The 19,143-nt window shown below is 51.7% G+C and overlaps 6 protein-coding genes across 6 annotated transcripts; 2 read left to right on the plus strand and 4 right to left on the minus strand.

The window, feature by feature from the left end:
- Positions 1-446: 446 nt before the first annotated feature.
- AKAW2_20967A (uncharacterized protein) lies at positions 447-716 on the minus strand (the record flags this gene model as incomplete). The annotated part of the gene is made up of 1 exon (XM_041685739.1): positions 447-716. One exon carries the CDS (start codon positions 714-716, stop codon positions 447-449), a length of 270 nt encoding a protein of 89 aa, XP_041539793.1.
- A 651-nt stretch (positions 717-1,367) lies between these two features.
- AKAW2_20968A (non-ribosomal peptide synthetase) lies at positions 1,368-5,980 on the minus strand (the record flags this gene model as incomplete). Its single annotated transcript, XM_041685740.1, has 2 exons — positions 1,368-1,625; positions 1,673-5,980. 2 exons carry the CDS (start codon positions 5,978-5,980, stop codon positions 1,368-1,370), a joined length of 4,566 nt encoding a protein of 1,521 aa, XP_041539794.1.
- A 2,617-nt stretch (positions 5,981-8,597) lies between these two features.
- On the plus strand, positions 8,598-8,945 carry AKAW2_20969S (uncharacterized protein; the record flags this gene model as incomplete). The annotated part of the gene is made up of 2 exons (XM_041685741.1): positions 8,598-8,834; positions 8,919-8,945. 2 exons carry the CDS (start codon positions 8,598-8,600, stop codon positions 8,943-8,945), a joined length of 264 nt encoding a protein of 87 aa, XP_041539795.1.
- A 2,273-nt stretch (positions 8,946-11,218) lies between these two features.
- Positions 11,219-11,672, minus strand: AKAW2_20970A (uncharacterized protein; the record flags this gene model as incomplete). The annotated part of the gene is made up of 2 exons (XM_041685742.1): positions 11,219-11,318; positions 11,401-11,672. 2 exons carry the CDS (start codon positions 11,670-11,672, stop codon positions 11,219-11,221), a joined length of 372 nt encoding a protein of 123 aa, XP_041539796.1.
- Positions 11,673-12,391: 719 nt separating this feature from the next.
- On the minus strand, positions 12,392-16,947 carry AKAW2_20971A (putative chromatin remodeling complex subunit (Chd3); the record flags this gene model as incomplete). The annotated part of the gene is made up of 3 exons (XM_041685743.1): positions 12,392-12,939; positions 12,994-16,567; positions 16,639-16,947. The coding sequence occupies 3 exons, from the start codon at positions 16,945-16,947 to the stop codon at positions 12,392-12,394; spliced, it is 4,431 nt and encodes a 1,476-aa protein (XP_041539797.1).
- Positions 16,948-17,363: 416 nt separating this feature from the next.
- On the plus strand, positions 17,364-18,869 carry AKAW2_20973S (RNA methyltransferase; the record flags this gene model as incomplete). Its single annotated transcript, XM_041685744.1, has 1 exon — positions 17,364-18,869. One exon carries the CDS (start codon positions 17,364-17,366, stop codon positions 18,867-18,869), a length of 1,506 nt encoding a protein of 501 aa, XP_041539798.1.
- Positions 18,870-19,143: the final 274 nt, after the last annotated feature.

The following is a 19,143-nucleotide window of genomic DNA, read 5'->3' on the forward strand; positions in this document are numbered from 1 at the left end:
TTGCCTAGATTGACACAATTAAACAAGACCCCGTCATGTAAGACTATAGCCAATAGAAGAGAGTAACTGCTAGTAATAGAATTAAGGGTATCATGAATGTCCCTTTCCTCGTGACTTACACCATGCATACTGATACTTCATTCTAAACCCAATGGGCTGGTGGACAGTAGCCCGCTGATGTTCCCCGTCAGGCATCTCAGCAGGCTTCCCCCTGTAGTCTGAGGCACCAACACATCGTCGCTTCTCGGATTTACACGACATACGGGATGGAGAATCTTTCCGTACTCGTACTCGTACTCACGCCTGGTGGTGGGCAAGAATCATCACGCGATGTTTAGACGCAGGCAGGTAGCCATTACTCCATATTTCTCCAAAGCTCCCCATGGTGAATCAGATGCGGTCTTCAATCTCGGTCGTGGGGCTGGAAGGAACGTCCCGGGCTGGCTTCAGTCTTCGACCTCCAGTTCCTGATTCTGATCCTGGATGAAAAATGTGAAGGTCGTAAAGTCTGTGTGCGAGGGACACCAAGTGGTCGCCTGACGATCGGTGGTCAACTCGAGGAGTGCTGGATAGTGCAGTAGTTGTATTTTACTCTGGGGCCCGGCGTGAAGAGAGCGGAAGTAGTCGGCCTCGCTGGGGTCCACTTCCAGCCCCAAGAGCAGAGCGTCCAGGACGGCTCTGTGTAGCTGCTCCAACTTTTGGAGGGAATCCTTCATGAATGCCCGGAATCCGGGGAGGGTCTTTTCGTCGACCCAACGATTATGATAAAAAGGTTCCTGGTCGCTGCCAATATCGTAGTGCTCTTGCCGCCAAAAGTCCGGTTAGAAAAGTCTCTATGGATCCTGACGTTCTCGTTAGTGATATACAAGAGAACTTGAGTAAGTACCGATGGTCTATTCTCGTATCCATAAGTTAGTTACCTTGCCGCCCAGCGTCGTGCAGATGGTGACCGGATCGTGTTGGCAGAGATGAGCCAGTTTATCAAATTCGATCAGCTCGCGGATGGCTCTCACCCCATAGACCATGGATACAGAGAGATGGCATTCAGGTGTGTGGCTAAAGTACGGCTGAGCGGACGGCAAGCCCTGTTTCGCACACTCTATGGTATGTTTTATATCGTAGCTCATACAAGTTTCTATTCGTGTATACCGAGTAAAGTCCAATGCGACTGATCGAAGATATATAATCCTATCATGGCCCGTTCTCGGCAAGCGACGACGGCTTCGAGCAGACGAACCGAACGGGAAATTACATTATTGTTCTCAAGAGAATCCAGACTCCATACAAATTATATGCAGAGAAGCTGTCAAATCGGCGGCTCCTTGTGTCGACAGATATAACGTCTGACCCGCTTCTCCTGGAGGACGTTATTGACTGAGCAGCGTGACCGACCCTGTCTCAGCTGCAACATGACCGGCCGAGCCATTGCATCCATCCGCAAGCCGGATTGCCTTCGTCTCAAGTGATTCGATTATATCATCTCCGTGGAGAGCCATCCGAGTCGCATAGCTAGAGAGCAGTGTCAGAATCTCTGTTGCTTGCTCTCCACTGCAGAATGAAGTCCAATAACGGAAATCGATCTCGATATGCGATGGTGACACCATCACTGCAATGCAGATATCAAACTGACAAGGCATTAGCGTGGAAGGGAGCGGCAAGAGGGAGCGCTTACCTCTGTCGGGTCGTGAACCTCCAGCACCTTTACCCTGATCCCGTCTTGGCTGTGCTGGTCGGCATTGCCGGCTTGATGGGCAGATTGGACCGTCAAGCAGGTGTTAAAGAACCCCTTTGGATCGTGTCCTGCCCGGGAAAGAATTTCTGGCAAAGAACAGTGCTGATTTGCCATGCGTCGATTCATCTCCGTTTGGTTTTCTCGTAGAACATCCAGCAGTGTGCGAGACCGGCTTAAACGCAGAATGCACGGCAAGACATTGAAACAGGAGCCCACCAGTTCCTGGATGTCTGGCAGTGGAAGGTCACGGCCGGAAAGCAGTGTAGCAAAACAGACCTCGTTTCTGTCGGTATAGTGCCGCAAGACCAAGGCCCAGGCGACTTGGAAGACGTTGGTCAGAGTGAGCTGATGCGATTTCAGGAATTGATCTAGCTCGCTACAGTTGGGAACCATGAGTTTCTTTGAGCGCAACTGACCGTGACTACGGTTATGCTTCCGGTCCCCGGGAAGTACACATGGCTGACAAGCAGCCAGGAGGTCGATCCAATGCTGCATCTGATTTGCACGGTCTTGGGCTTGCAAGTGCGATATGTATGCGCTGTAAGAGGGGGCGATCTTAGGAGATAGACCCTCTTCTCTCAATATGGAAGCCAGCTCTCTCAACAAAACGTCCATGGAAGTAGCATCAATGAAGCCTCTTCCGAATGAGAGCTTACAGAGGGTCCGATCGTCCGAGGTTTTGCCCACAGCCATCTGCTGGGAAGGAGAGATGTCCCACGAATACCGGGGCGGCAGCTCTCTTAATTGCTGTATAGTATCTGAAAAGGAATAACAAGAGGGTAGGACAGTCACATCTAGGGATGGTAGCTTCAGTACAACACTGAGAAACTTTCCTTGCCTGCCAGGATGTTCAACAAGGACGGTTCGCAAAGTAGCATGACGTCGGCTGAGCTCCCGCCAGGCCTTCGCAACCCGGGCAGGCTCAATCACCCCTTGATCTGATACAGTGATCTCAAGTATACTCTGCACGCGATGGCGAGATGCGGTTCCTGTAATACCAGTGACGAGTCCACAGTGGGCATCAGAGCACGGGTAGATACTCTCGATCGAGGAGACGGAGGAGATGCGTAGCGCCGTTTTAATCTTCTCTTGCAACAGATCGAGTTCGCTGTAGCGAAGCGGTGCCAGCGGAATGTCACTCAGCGTCAGCTGGCTGTCCTTATCTATCAATTCCACTGCCGCCTCATGCAGAGATTGCTGGTATGCGCTGATCCAGCGGCCAATCTCGGGCTTACGGTGTGTGTGCCCGCTGTACCAGACCTGGACACGAAGGCAGCCGTTGCGGACGTCTACAGCTACGTCGAACAGAGTCTGGCGTGGCATATCGGCTCCGACGTCCAATCGCTCGTCCAGCTGCAGGGGGGTGTGCGAAAAGAGTGCGCCCGGTCGTTCCAGCTGTTGGTACCGCCCGCTGTAGTTGAACAGGATCTCCATGCGATCATGGCCAGCGAATGCTGAGCGAAACTCCGCTTTGAGGTGCCGTGAGCTGAAATAAGCTAGCCCATTGTTCGGCAGACTCCGGGAGACATCCTTGACACGACGGACCAGCTCACGAAGGCCGAGCGAGGCTGTGCTGTCCTCCACCGTGCAAGGCCGGACGATCGTAAACCAGCCCACAGTCCGGGAGAGGTCGATCCCCTGACGACCAGCCTCTCTGCCATGTCCCTCACTGAAGATTGTTGGCGTCTCTCGGTCCTTGAAGGTGCGAGCCCAGGAGTGCAGCAGAGCTGCTTGAAAGATCTCTTGTGGCTGAGAATTCCATGTCACGTTCGCCGGACCCAGTAACTTATGGGTGGTGGCTTCATCGACAGTGAATTCATGACATTCAGCATCCCCGTATGTGTTGTGTTTCGGAGACAGTCCCCAGTAATCATAGTTGGCCGGACGCACTTCGAAGGGAAGGACCTCCTGTGGCGTTGAGTAAACCCGACATTCAGTCTCCAGAAATTGTACCCATTTCGCGAAAGAGACAGGTTCCTTCATGGAAGGGTCATGACCTGCCAAGAACTCCTCTATGTCGTCTAGGATAATGCGCCAGGACACCAGATCCACGACCATATGGTGACCGATGAAGAGTGCGTAGTCACCATCTTCCGGAGTATGGATGAGGTCTAAGGACAATACTGGGCCCGTCCGCAAGTCCAAGCAGTTATGGGACTCTTCTGCAACTACACGAGCCTGTTCAATCCGTGCTACGTGATGTTCTCGTATCCGTAGCGAATGATGTGCCGCCGACTGATACTTTAACCGTAGGTCACCCGATTCCCCGACGACGAGCCGGGTCCGAAGCATTGCATGATGATGGACGATCTGGTGCAGCACTCGATTCCAGTCATCCAGGTTGACTTGCCGGTTGACCTTGACCAAGAAGGTCTGGTTGAATCGGTTTTCTGCCATGCTCGCCGATGGAAAAATTAGTGACTGGATTGGACTCAACTTGAACGGAATCTCCTCATCGACGGCATCCAGATTATTAAGAAGTGTGTCCCCTCGAGGCAATTGAGCGTTCTCACAAAATTGAGCAATCGTGTTGTGGGTCAGAAACTCCTGCATAGACAGTGGAATATCCGCCTTCCTCGCAAGTGAGAGCAGCTGCATGGCGGAGATCGAGTCACCACCCAGCGTGAAGAAGCTATCATCAACCCCAATAGCGGTCTCTGGCAGCGAAAGCACCCGGGCATAGAGCTTCTGCAGGCGGGCTTCGAGGTCAGTCGAGGGTGCACGCTTCGAATGGTTGGCTCCGAGATAGATTTCGAGGTCCTTACGCTCCAATTCGCAGATTTGCTTCTCCAGGCGCCTTCGATCCGTCTTGCCAGAAGGGCTGAGTGGAATGTAGCGAGTAGGAACCAAGATCCAGGGAACCATGTAGGGTGGCAAGGAATGATGCAGATGCTCGCGCAAACGCGCCATTTCAGCCTTGTTGGAGTCAGAGGGATGAAAGAAAAGACTGGCCTCGTTATCACCAAGCGAGAGTTTGGCGTCAACCTGTCTGAAACAGACGTACAGCACGACCTTAGACCCTAGGTTGTGCTGAAATGACACAAGATCCGCGGCAACCTCGATGTTGGGCATGAATTGCTGCGCGCAATGCTCAATCTCTCCCAGCTCGAGGCGTTGCCCGCGGACCTTCACTTGGTTGTCCTTTCGAGCGACGAAAGAAAGCGAGCCATCGGGATTGAAGCGCGCCAGATCGCCTGTCTTGTATAGCGTGCCCTCGCCTAGGCAGAACTCCGAGGCCCACGATACATTACGAACAAAGGCCAATGCCGTCTCCTTTGGTCGATGCAGATAGCCTCTCGCAACGGTGGGACCTCCAACCACAAGTTCCCCAACTACTCCCACAGGCTGCAGCTGATTGTGATTGTCGGGACGGACAATCCAGCACGTTGCAGCAGGAGGACGACCGATATCAGTCGAATCGGTGGCCAGCTGAGTCACTCGGCGGATAGTTGTGGCTATCGTGCATTCCGCCGGGCCATATGCAAAGTGGAGTTCAACTCGTGGGAACCATTTTTGCAGATCGGATGGAGACGTTGCCTCCCCTGCGAGAATGAGAGTGCGAAGAGTTGGAATTGCCGGCGGTGACAGTGTTCGTGCCACCGATGGAGTCAAGGTCGCCCAGTTCACTTCCATGGCTGCAATGGCTCCTTCCAGATCGTTCAAGCGCTGCTCATCCGAGGGAATACATATACAACCTCCTGCGGCCAAAATGAAAGCCACTTCCCAAATAGTGGCATCCCAGGCAGGAGATGAAAACCACAAGCTCCGGGTGGCGGGCCCCATTGACGAGAGCTCCTTGTGAGCGCTGAGCGTCGAGTGGGCCATGCCATGTTCAATAGCCAAGCCCTTCGGCGTACCAGTTGATCCCGATGTGAATTGCACATACATAGTGTCGTGGCCTGAAACCAGAGGTCGATTGTAGTTATCGTATTTATCTCCTGTCGTGCAGCCTCCCTCCTCGAGCACCACATGCTGGTCGGTGATTTTGGAGCATCTGGCCTCCGTGGAAGGGGAACATATCACGATTTTTGCGCCGCTGACTTGCATCATATACTGCAGTCGCTCGGATGGAAATAGAATGTCCAGAAGGACGAATGCGGCGCCCGACATCATAATCCCCAATACGGCAACAGGGAACCATTTGGTTTTCTCCATGAAGACACCAACCACCGTGCCCGGGCCCGTTCCATGTATGGTCTGCAGGCAGCCTGCCAGGGACCTCGAGCGCTCATACAGCTCGTGGTACATAAATGAGCCGTCCCAGGAACAGATAGCGTTTGCGTACGGATGTTTGCGGGCGAATATGGCGATACGCTCATGGATCGGGAGAAGAGCATCGATGTCGACCGGCGTTCTGTGGTTCCATATCTGCAACTGTTGACGGTCCGACTGGCTGTGGGTTTGCAGGGCATCCAGTCGGGTGGTTTGATTGGATACAACTTGGCGAAGCACGGTCTCAAGCTGTTCCAGTAAGCTCTCGACTTCACGCGAGGGAAGTACGGCTTCATCGTAGACAGCCATAATGTCGACCGCCCCGGGCCCCAACTGGGGAATGACAGTGAGTACGTGCGAATTGAACTTTAGTTGCTCCTCCTGGTTTCCTGGGGTGTCATGGAGGAGTGTCCCTTCGACTTGTAAGGATTTGGGTTGAATAACAAGCATGCTTTGGAAAGTACAGGCCAAACTTGCCTCCGAACTCACGCGGCGGATATGCTGTAAACCGGTCTGCTCAAACAAAACAGTCCGAGAGTCGAGCGCCTGGATGTCATCCAACGTCTCTTGAACGGATGCACTTGGCTGCAGACGGACGCGCAGAGGGTAAGACGCAATGGCCGGGCCGGCCATTCTCTCGACTCCGTCGACGGGGGCGGTGCGCCCGGAAACAGTTGTGCCAAAGACCACATCGTTGGAGTTGGTCCGTGATGACATGACAATTGCCCAGGAGAGCTTGATCTTGTTGGCTAATGTACTTCCAGGTGCATCCGGGTGTCCGTGAAGGCGCACCTGGCGGGTTATGGAGGCGGTCACGCCCGGCCTCACCCATCCAGGCGGGCAAGCCGGAAATACTGACGCTTCCAGATCTCGAAACTCGCTCGACCAGAACTCCATGGATGATGACTTGTTTATTTTCGAGATATATCTGACAAAGCGACTCAATGATGCCCGTGGGGGAACAGAAACGGATTTGTACCCGTCCTCGATATCGCCGAGCAGCTGCGAATATGACCAGCCATCGAACACTGCGTGATGAAGGGTGAGGATGAAGAGTGGCACCCTGCTCTGTTCATCGTCCGCTACCTGAAAAGAACAGAGAGGAGCACCTAGAACGTTTGTAGACATAGATCGACAATCGGCTGTCCACCCAGCCGGACCTTTGACGACCACCTGAAGAAGACGGCCGTCTTCGAGCTGGACGATGCGTGTCCGATAAATAGGATTAACCGCTACAACAGCTTCACAGACGGATTTGAACCGCTCCAGGTCCACGGACTTCGACAGACGGAACACAAACCTCCCCACAAAGGAGTCAGGGCTCTTGCTCGATAGTGAAACGAGGCCCTCCTGCAGGGGCGTACAGGGGTAGATGTCTTCGATATGCTCCCTAGGCACCTGGCATTGGCACGATGCTGCCTCTACCGTGCTATTCACGTCGCTGATCAGCGTGAATGGGGCGGAATCCACCATAACTTCATACTTGCGAACAACCAATGCCAGCTGTATGGGAGTCTGATGGAGCAGGACCTCAGCCGCTGAAAGAGACAGGCCTCGTTCTCGAGCCTTGGCTGCCAACGCAATGGCCAGAATGGAGGTGCCCCCAAGGGCAAAAAAGGGGCAGTGACTGACAGGTCTCTCCTGGCGTAATCCCAGGACTTCCTTGAAGAGGCTGCATATTGTCGCCAATGGCTCAGTGTCTTCTTGGTCGGCTAGTTCCTCTCCGTAAGGCCTGGAGGGAGCTTCGGCCATTTCTTGCAACGCCTGACTCAACAACAGTCGGCGGTCGACCTTCCCTGTGGCCCCGAGTGGAAATCGCTTCCAGGGGAGATACAAGGTGGGAACCATGAATGGGGGCAACCGCTCGGACAACCAGGCCTGGTAATCGGACATGGAAGGATAAGAGCTTGTATCCTCTCCCACCTGCACGAACAGTGTGAGGATTTTGGTATTCTTCGTCGGAAGAACATCAGCTATGGCACTGGTATCCGCACGCAGCTCTCGGGCGCAGTGCTCTATTTCCTGTAATTCGATACGCTGCCCATTCACCTTCACTTGCAGATCTTTGCGGCCGACAAAGCGTAGTGTGCCATCCTCCACGTTGTATTTGACCAGGTCTCCGGTTTTGTAAAACCGTGCATCGGAGGACAGCCCAAACAGCGAGGCCCACGGGGGACGCTCAATGAACGCCTGCTCTTCCGGCCGATTCCTATACCCTCGCGCGACGATAGGGCCGCTGATTACAAGCTCCCCTGTTTCACCGAGAGGCTGCAGCCGGTCGTGATTTTCCGGATTGACGACCCAGCATTGGCCTCCGTATGATCGACCGATATTGTATGGATCCGATTCTTCCACACGAGACTGCACCGTACTCACGATACTGCATTCGGCCGGCCCATATGCGACGAGCAGCTGAACATGCTGGGCCCACGTGGACACATCATCTAGATGCAGGGATTCTCCACCAAGAACGAGAGTCTTCACATTCGGGACGGCTTCTGGCGCGAGCGATTTAGCCACTGAAGGGGTCAGCTCCAGCCAATTCGCCCTCAGCTGTCGGATGGCGGGGGCAAGATGATCGAGGCGCTGTGATTCCGATGGCACGCACACACAGCCGCCCACAATCAGGGGAGCCAGCATCTCTTGGATACTGATGTCAAATCCGTACGAGGCGAATTGCATCACGCGACTATCGGCGTTGATTTTCTGGGCCTCGCTGTGCGCCACGACGCTTGCTAAGAAGGATCGGTGCTCTACTACGATTCCCTTGGGTTTGCCTGTAGACCCAGAAGTGTATGCGATGTATGCTGCGTTCTCCGGGATGGATGGACCGGCGACAATGAAGTCCGTCGAACAAAGGGAAGAGATCTTGCTGTCTGTAACGACCAAGGTATGTGCGTTCTGGCCCAGTCGTGTGCTGAGGTTCTGGTTTGAAGGCGAGGAGATGATGATTTGGGCCTCGACGTCAGCATAGATGTCGGCCAGACGCGCTTCAGGATAGGATGGATCCAAAAGTACAAACGCTCCGCCGGCTTTCAGTACTGCCAGAATAGCGACGATCGTCCATCGGGATTTCTCGTAACAGACCGGCACCACCATCTCCGGCTGGATTCCCGCTGTCTGGAGTTCTTTCGCCAACCCATTGGATAGTTGGTTCAACTCGGAGTAAGACAAAGTACCGTCCCACGCACAGACTGCTTCGGATGCGGGCCGTTTAGCGCATTGTTGCTGAATGAGAGTATGGATACATGTATGGACTCCGGGTATCTTGATCTGACTGTTCCATTCGTACAGAAGTCGGATGTCCTCATCGCTAATATCTCCACTTGCCATTGACCTCCCAGGGCAATGCCTCGACTGCCAATCCGAATCTGAGGAGGGTTTTACCTGTTGGTGAGAATCTTCATATTCGCCATTCTGAGATGTAGTATCCGGGGTTGCGGTATCTGATGGCTGGTCCGTCTCCCTTTGATGGGATATTTTGTTGGACTTAGCATCGTGACCCGGCCTTAACTTGTTAATAGACATTTTCTCAGTAGCCGTAAGTTCAGGATTCATCGGGCCATGGTGTGACAGGGCTTGTTAAGCTTATACTCGGGGCATCAAACAGGTATATGTACCCTGTACAAGACTTTTTTTAATATTGCCGGTTGTAGGCGCCTCACTCTGGAAACCAAGAATCCCTCCACGCGCATAAATTACATAAAATCAATTGAATATATCCCTACGGGGCTAGCTCATGCGGCGTCCGTACTTGGAAATGACATGAGTTCAGCCTGTCTAGTCCTTGCTTGTTGGTCATTTTCACAACTCTGGCTGCAGCTCTCCGTACAGGAATGAGACTATTTTGAATTGCGATGATCATTAATGATGCGATATACATGCTGCCCAAGCGTGATCATTCCTGGTTTGGATAGTGCAGCTTTGTAGGGGCACTTTCTCTAATATCTTAGTACATGTTTTCCATCCGGATACTCATGTTTCTGTAATAGAATGCCTTGCGTACTGCATGGCTCCCTGCTTGAAGAAATTCTTGATGGTTCCTTCCCACAGTCCTGGAGTCTATGCGTAAGCATCTTCTACGCCCACCCGACAAAGATTAACAGGCTCGGTGCGATGTTTTTTTTACTCCTCCTCTGCTATGGGGATGTTGAGTGTGCGTATGTAACCCACATTTTGACGTTCTCACGTTCGGGAAGGGGACCGCTTGGCCTACCCGTGGATACAAGCTCACATGGCCTTTGCCTCATGGAATGTGGACGCTTTTCGGCGGAATAAAATCTCTCGTGTATGGTGAGATGTTTCAAGCACGATGCAGGGTAAGTCTCGGTTACATTCATTGCATGTGGTTCAACTCCCTTGTAGCGACATGACAACATGTCTCATGTACGGCGAGGTTGTATGAGCACGATGCAAGGTAAAGTACTAGACTAGCTCCCTTGCGGTGAGATGCATCATGTACGGTGAGGCTGCCTGAGCATAATTTATAATAAGTTTCAGTTGTAGCCATGTCATACGGTCCAGTGCAAACTGGTGGTGTACAGGGCACAGGGAGCTGTGCTTTAGATAAGCGTAGGGACCTAATGGTATCCCACTATATAGAGTGACAACCTTGGGGTCTTAAGATCCCCATACTTTGTATCAAGTACTAATAGACAAACAGAACTCAGAAAGAAAGATAAGCTATACGTGTCATCGGATTGTAGCGTCTTTTTTTTACCTATGTTCATGGTTTCCTGTCCGCAAAGAATAAACTTCATGACTCGCGAAGGCCACTTTGCAGATCTTCATCAAGACGGACTATAATTTCCGCAAACTTAGCAACGGAAAATATCTTCGTCCTCCTTGCAGAAAAGATTATCGACCTTGCAGGCTTCGCCGGAGCCTGCAAACCATACTTCCACCATCCTGGACAGTGCCTACGGAACAGCCGTTCTATCGGACCTGACTCACAATGTTCTGCAGTCCCAGCGAACATCGAACGGGGACCCAAATTGCAGTGATATATTTGCCCCTTTGCTCACTTGCGCGAAGGAAGAGGTCCGGGGGAGGGACGGCAGAATACAAAGGAAAACTGTTGAATTCACAAGACACTGGGCTTCCGACCGAGTCCCTTACGTCCCCGGGGGATTCTGTAAGTACATGCAGGCACCGACAACGACGTGGCACGGCCAATTCTTTCTGTGGTGCGGTGACAGTCATAGTAACCGATCAACAAGCTCCTCAGACACACAGTCTTGAGGATTACGAGTCCTCCGCCTCCTCTGGCAAGTCCTAATGGTAATACATGGTGAGATACGGTCCCTTTTTCTTCGTATAAGAAAATGAAAGCCAGGCCTGATGGTCCGTGGCAACGTCCAAATCCTTGCCAGGACTGGGCTATAGGTCAGCCGAAGGGTACCGAAGGACGAGAGACAGGGGAAAGAGGAAATGTAGCAAGCCGCAACATTACTTACTAGTAGGACTTGAGGTTATTGGTGTAGGTAGCAGACTGATTTTGCATACCATGACGCTTAAAGAAGGCAGTCAACGCGTTGGCGATTCTCATTTCCGGATCCCGGTGAGAGGGTAGTATAACTTCCGCATGGGGTGAGGTTTTCCCCGGACTCATCTCATAGTTTAGCAGACATGGCATACGTGTTTCTGGATCTCCAGGCTGAGTCGGTCTGTCGGGGAGAGACCGCTTGCCTTCAACGATGCACAAGTCCTTCCATAGCTCTCGGAGCATCTGCAACCCCTACAGGGTCTTTTGGTCGGTAACCATACCACTCAGAGTCCAGTGTTCGGTTATCTTTGTAAAAGTGACTTCTACCTCAGCAAAATACACCTTGATCCGGGTCTGGAGAGGATTGATTAGGTCGCAGGAAGCGAAGTAAAGATCTGCTATGCTCTGACGCTGCATGTGGGTTCGGAGAAGCTGGCATGCGGCTTCGAATTGACATTTTTGGTCGATCTTTGCGATGGCAGCAATATAATCTGCGCAACAGATTGTCCAGTGACCCGCGCTTTAATTTCGGTGAGTTGTGATGTGAATTACTCACTGAGCAAGCCCCTGGGCGCCCTCAGTAAAGCGGCGATGTCTACAACAGGAAATTTACGATAATGTAGAAAAACAGGTACGTATAGTGACATACGTGTCACAGGTCCCTGATTCCCGGGCCGGCTTGTCCCCACCGCTGTCCCGCAGAGGGGTGAAGGGTGAGCACTGAAACAGAAAAAGTAGACCATCAATCCTCCTAGAAAATCTTGTAGATATGTACATGCATCCATAGCGATGCAATATTGCAGCCCGTACGCCCAATAAGTTATAACCCCGAAGAATCCCCGTATATGCTTTTGATCCATGCACCATCAACTCCGCGCCGCCTTAAATACTATCTATGGTTCATGTCCCGAATACCCATAAGGATTGCGAAATGACTGAGGGGGGGCCCATGCTGGCTGCTGCTATGTCGACTGCCGTGTGCCATCGTTTGAGGTGAGATCGATGATGGAGGAGTTGGTCGCGCCAACGGCACTAGGTGCGTCATGTGTGGCCTGTGTGGTATGTTGTGCGGTAAGATCAATCATCGGAGAGCTCATCGTCACAGCGGCACTGGCATTCGAATCGGTGGTGGGTATGCCAGGGTTTGGGAGACTCGATGCAGCCTTACTGGCTTGCTTCCTCTTACGCTGTGCAAGGTCACCACGGACCCCATTCAAGTACCTTTTAGCTAGCTGGACAAGTTCACGGTCCTCAGTACTTTGCTTCAGAGCGGCAAGCATTCTGGCAACTTGAGTATCTGACCGCAAATGCGGACATGTACGCGAATACCCATAATGGGCAAGCCCGCACAGAGGACAGTGTTCGACGCCGGCCATCTTCAGGCGGCAATGTCCAACTATGTGGACCTGGTTGCACGCTAAACAGGGTGGCCCCGGATGGAGGACGGGGTCTACATTGCCATCTAACGGGGGCGGTAGATCCTGCTGGGTAACGCGTTGGAAAGCACGCACTGTAGCTTCTGTTAGTTGCCAGAAGACCTTACTCGATGCAAGGGCACTCTCACCTTTGGAAGTTTTAGCGACCTGGTCCACGTCGTCGGAATCCAGCTCGGGCGCAAAATCAGATTCTGATTCCATTGCGTCGTCCGCTCTGAACTCTCTATCACTTTCCACCTCCTCACGAGCATGGCGGTCTTTGTTAGGCGATAGCTCCATTAAAGCATCGTTCGCATAATCCACAGCAGTCCGTTTACGTTTCCCACGACCAAGGGTTTCAGCCTTTCGTCTGGCTTCCTCGGCAGCTGCCTGCTCTCGCTCCCGCAGGATCTTTTCCCAAACATCTGCACTTGGCGCAGGCTCTTCCTCCACGTTCTGCAGTTGATCCTCGAGATTCTGGTTATCGTTTGCCCAAACCCGAGCAAAACTGAACTGGTTACCCTGGTTATTGTCATCAGGTGTGCTAGCTTGCTCGGCTTGACTGCGGTCAAGAAGTTTGTCAACCGATTCCGAATCATAGCGGACGTCGCCAGAGTCATCGTCATCAAACAAGGCCTGAGCACCGTGCCGCAGAATGGTCTCCAGGTCTCGTCCATCTTCTTCCTCCGAAACCATGCGATCAATGAGGACATGGTCAAGAACCATTTTCTTCTTGCCAATCTGCATGATCTTCTCTTCGGCACTTGCCCGGGTCATGAGCTGAAAGACGAGGACCTTGTTCTTTTGTCCTATGCGATGAGCACGGGATAATGCCTGCATATCCTGATGTGGGTTGAAATCGGGATCCATAATAATTACAGTATCAGCGGTAGCTAGGTTAATTCCAACGCCACCAGATCGAGTTGATAGGAGGAATGCAAAGTACGGTGAGTCTTCGGCATTGTATGCATCGATAGTCTTTTGTTTCTCGAGCGATGACATTCTCCCATCGAGGCGAAGATACATTAAGCCGACACCTTCCAGAAAATCTTCAATGATGTCCAGGTTCTCAAGGAATTGACTGAATATCAGAACCCTGTGGCCGCGGTTCTTGAGTTTTGGCAGCATTAGTTCCAATAGCTGGAACTTGGCAGCTGCATCTACCAAATGTCGATGTGAAATGGCAGCGTTGCTCGTTTTCTCTTCGATGGCCCTGCTGTAGACAAACGGATGACATAGGCATTTCCGCAGCTGCATCAAGATATTGTTGAGATTATGCTTTTCAGTCTGTTTCAAGGCACGGGTGCCTTCTTTCCTCTGGAATATTGCCTTGATAAGCTGAGGGTTCTTAGCCAATATGGATTTGTACAGTTTCTTCTGCACCGTAGTCATCGAAACAGGGACGATAATCTGTGCCACTGGGGGGAGAAAACTGAGAACCTGGGCTTTTGTCCGTCGCAAGAAGAATGGACGGATCATGTTATGTAGTTCAAGTATATTCTCCTTTGATAAATCCCCATACTCGTTTTCGAGGTCATCTGCCCTCTTAGACGGATCACAGAATTGCAACAAATTAAAAAGCTCTCTTATGTTATTCTGGAGGGGAGTGCCCGTCAAAAGAATCTTGAAAGGAAATTTGATTCGTGACAATGCATCGTACAGTTGACTTTTGTCGTTCTTTAGCCGTTGCCCCTCGTCAACGATGAGGCCAGTCCAAGGTACTTTCGATAGCAGTCTTCGGGATGCGTCGTCGACCAGGGTTTCGTACGAAGCTACGACGACGTGGCACCGAAGGCTTGTATCGTCATCAGCAAACATTTCATAGTCTTGTGCTAACTTCCGAGAGAATGCCGATCCATAGTATGTGACTACCCGCAGTGAGGGAACCCATGTTTTGATCTCCTTCCGCCAATTCGGGCACGTCGAATTTGGCACAACAATCAGGAAAGGCCAGCACTTATGATATTGAACAAGGGTTGCGATTAGGCCGATGACCTGAATGGTTTTACCGAGACCCATTTCATCAGCCAAGATAGCGTTTTGCTGTTTGTACCACATGTAGTAGAGCCAGTCAAGCCCGTCCTTCTGATAATCCATGATCTGTCCGCCTGTCATTGTCTCTGGCTGCCCACTTTTGACAACGTTAGAGCTGAAGTTTTGCTTCCGGACGTGAGCAATACGCCGTCGGAGGTTGTCTTGGTTGGGTATGTGAGTATACTCCCTTTTGACCCAGTCTTCGTATGCAGCTCGGAAACTCTCCCACCTCTCAGGGTTGCTGCTGCGCTCGGGAGGTGTGTCCCAGGTGACCTCCTCATACGGTAAACCCTTGAATTTGACGTACATTTCTACCACATCATCCACACGTGCAACGTCTTCTTCGAAAGTACGTTTGCGGCCTGTGTCAGGCGAGGTGCCGGAGAATCTCACATCAAAGACAATGTCCACGAGCAAGAAGTCCTCAGGAATCGCTTCCTCGGCGGTCATACAGGGTTCGAGGCTTTTATCTGACCTCATAAAGGCACGTCGCATGTGATGATTCACAAAGCCCCAAACCCAGCTGCCCGGCATCCAGGTGGTATGGTTGTAGGATTTATTCTTCCACTTGATAAGGTACTCCCTATCTGTTCCCTTCACAGCATCTGACTTATGAACCACAGGGCGCCATGCGACTATCGCGCCAACCTCTCCAGGTACTGATGCACAACTCTCACACTGCCATGTCATGTGCGTTATTTCGGATAAGTGTTCGAAGTGGAAGCCTCTGCGGCAGGTGGTGCAGCGGAAGAGCAGGTTCTCGACGTCGTTGACCCGGGACATGTCAAAGGGCGTTATAGGATCTTTACCATCATTCTGCTGCCGGAGTTGTTGCTCCTGCTTTGGTGTCAGACGCTCCCGGATCGGTTTAGACATATTCCCTCTGATATTGCAAATTGAACAGCGGCCTTGATGTGGGTTAGAGGGGTCCTTGGCATGAGAAATACCTAGACAGCGCCGGCACTGGAGAAGAAATAGATCTTCAGCTACTTTTGTGACAAGATGTTCTCGCGCAGAGCGTGGACCGAGACACCCTTGGTGGTAGGCGCTCGTACATCCTTGACAGAAAACCAGAGGGCCTTTCGCGTAGTCATCGCCAATGATATGGCAGACTTCGCATACATTCCTATGGCGTTGGCGAAATGTGTCATGCTCTGGGACTTTGCGAAAGAACTCCTTTGCGCCAAAGAACTTCTGCATCCGAGGAGCATCCTCAGCATCTGAGATGTCATCTTCATTCCTCTCGCGCAAGCTTTTCTTCTTTGACTTCCGCGTCCTAGTAGAGTGCCGTGTTCCTTTGGGTGCACTATAATCGCTTTCATCGGAAAGCGAGACGACCGAACGTGAATGCTTTTGGCGGCGTCGCAAGACTCGACGCTTCTTAGAGGTAGCCCCTGAAGAAGCAATTATGTCCTCGCTTGAAGACGACCTCTTCCTTCTCGTGCGGCGGGCTCCTTCGTCACTGCTGATGGCCTCAAAGAATGCTGTGAAACCAGATCGTTGGCCACGAGTAGTGCGCCGGGAACGCCTCATATCGGGTATATCTGACTCAGAAGACAAGGGAGACTGTTCTTCGGAAGGAACAGCTGAAGCTGACCGAGAGGAGATGTAGTGATCTGGTCCGTAGTTGAGGAAGTTGGAGAGAGACTCGGGACCGTTCTGGAGGGACTGAAGTTGTGCGAAGGACATCTAAGAAAGAAGTCGATTGTCAGTGATATGACAGAGAAGTGGGAGTCAAATGAAGCCCACGCGATACCTACGGTTTCAGTTTCACCACTCTGCAGCTTCACCTGATAGCTCAGTCCAGCATCTGCCTCGGATGATTCACTAATGACATAGCGGACGTCAAAATGTCCGGGAAGAAACTCGTACTGCGACAGATCAATGGTTGATGTGACTGGAATTTCAACCGTGACAGAAGACTCAGATATTGATTGCGGCTCAAGCTCTTCCTCGCGACTCACTGTGGGATTATTGAACTTGGCGAAGAGCTCCTTGACCATATCTCCATCGTTGTCTGCATTATCCGGCCCCTCGCCGCTACCGAGCGTTTGTAAAAGGAGATCCATGATGTGGGGAGACTATTAGAACAACAGAATACGCAACAACAAACGCTATCACAAAGCAAGTGACCATATAGAACGACTGTCAAAAGAGCAATATGCGCGTCAACATAATTGCAGTTGGACCCCCAATTCCCAAGCGGGTGATAATGAGATTCCAGACTCGCGCGTTTCCCCGACAAACGCGAAATTCCGCGGCGGAGCAATATTGATGCGCTTATCTTATCGGGCGGTGAGCAGGAAAAAACCACCTCCAAAAAGGCGGAGATCGTCGTTGCAGGACTCTCCGCCTAGCATACATCTCCCAACGCCAGCAGAATTCTTACCGTCTTCAAGCTCATTGTTCGAGAGTGGATGGAAAGAGAGGGTTTCTAACCTCTATAGACCTGTCTCTACTGTCCGTCACAGCTCTCTGGACTACGATGTCTCTCCAATCGTCTCTCACCTCTCTTCGAGCTTACCTTCGACCCTCAATTGCACCGTCAGCTCATTTGCACCCCGTCAGGCATGCATCACTGAACTCGGCCATTGGCCGGGGCATCCGCAGGTCACAATTTGTCGATGATGTACCTCAACGACGCAATTCCGCCCGCGATGCTCGGGATGGTGGGCACAAAAGAAACATGGCCAAGCGTGATAAACGCCCAGAAGCGCGGGAGCACCGGTCTGGAACCGCATTCGACGAGGAAGAGTTCATCAAGAAAGGGACATTTCGCGCATTGCCTCGCGCATATCAAACAGAGAGAACTGTAACCAAAAGAGGAAAAGATGGAAAGAAGATCTATACGAAAGAGGAAGTGAGGCACCCTGATTATGTCGGCGACGATCAGGAAATCAGGAGTGGGCGTTTCCGCACATTATCCCAGGATTATCAGAGCAGGCCTCCCCCGCCTCGCCAACATCGTCCTACCGACAAATTTCCCGAAGAAGTCAAAAGTTTCGTCAAAATTCCCCTCTCAGTGCCTTATACGACGCCTGCATCGCAGTTTGTTTATGGAATTTCTGCATGCATGGCTGCATTACGTGGCAGCCGTCGCCGGCTATACAAACTCTACCTCTACCAATCAGAGGGCCAAGAATTAACTCCGGAGAAAATAGCTCTACGAAAACTGGCACTTTCGAAAAACGTGGCGGTAAAAATGGCTTTTGCGAGCTGGCGCCGGTTACTCGACCAGATGAGTGATGGCCGACCTCACCAAGGCTGTATTCTTGAGGTATCCCCTTTGCCTCGGCTGCCAGTGCAATATTTCAGGCCCGTTCCATCTCCGGGGGCGGATCACTTCAGCCTAGAGCTGGGAGCGCAATCGCGAGAAGAAGCACAGGTAAATACTATGAACAACACGGTTGACATCAACAACACCTTTGGAAATAGGTATCCTGTTGTTGTACTACTGGACGGCATCGTCGATCCTGGGAATCTCGGCGCCATCATTCGCTCCGCCTACTACATGGGAGCTGACGCCATAGTTTTCGCGGGCCGAAACTCAGCAGAGATATCCCCAGTAGTTATCAAGGCATCTGCAGGAGCCGCAGAACATATGACATTTCTTCATGTGCGGAATGAAGTCGATTTCATTCGACAATCAAAAGAAAATGGGTGGCGGTTCTACGCCGCTGATGCGCCGGGCAAGGGATCTTCATCTGTATATATGGACCCTGCCGAGTTTGGGAATGAGGGCACTGTTGCCCAGGCACCGAGTGTCATTATGATGGGCAGTGAGGGCGCGGGGCTGAGCCCCCACATCCTTTCCCAGGCAAATGCTGTTGTTGGCATCCCTGGTGCTAAAATCAGCCCAGAGTTGGGCGTGGAGTCAGATCCGGCTAGAGTGGACAGTCTCAATGTCAGCGTTGCGGCTGCTTTGTTGATGAATATGTTCCTTCGGGTGCCAGTGTCATGGGCCAAGAAGGAGGATACTAGGGTCTGGTGAAGAGGGAGCATCTGTACAGTAGTATCAACGACATCACATGTACACATACATCTGAATTGCATAGTATAGATTCATAGCATACTAATATACTGAGAGGCTTTCCTCAAACATGAGACAATCTCTCAAGACTACCATACAAACTAAGCAATCAGGACCAGTCGAGGTATGAAGAGCTCTTTCTCTGCCTGTGCTTGAGGCTTCAACTCAGAAGTCACCGAGCTGGGTAATATACTGGATGATCAAATTACGATTTCGAGTGCACTGTGTGATGGAA

The sequence above is a fragment of the Aspergillus luchuensis genome, chromosome 2 (genome assembly GCF_016861625.1).
Source record: "Aspergillus luchuensis IFO 4308 DNA, chromosome 2, nearly complete sequence".
NCBI classification, from domain to species: domain Eukaryota; kingdom Fungi; phylum Ascomycota; class Eurotiomycetes; order Eurotiales; family Aspergillaceae; genus Aspergillus; species Aspergillus luchuensis.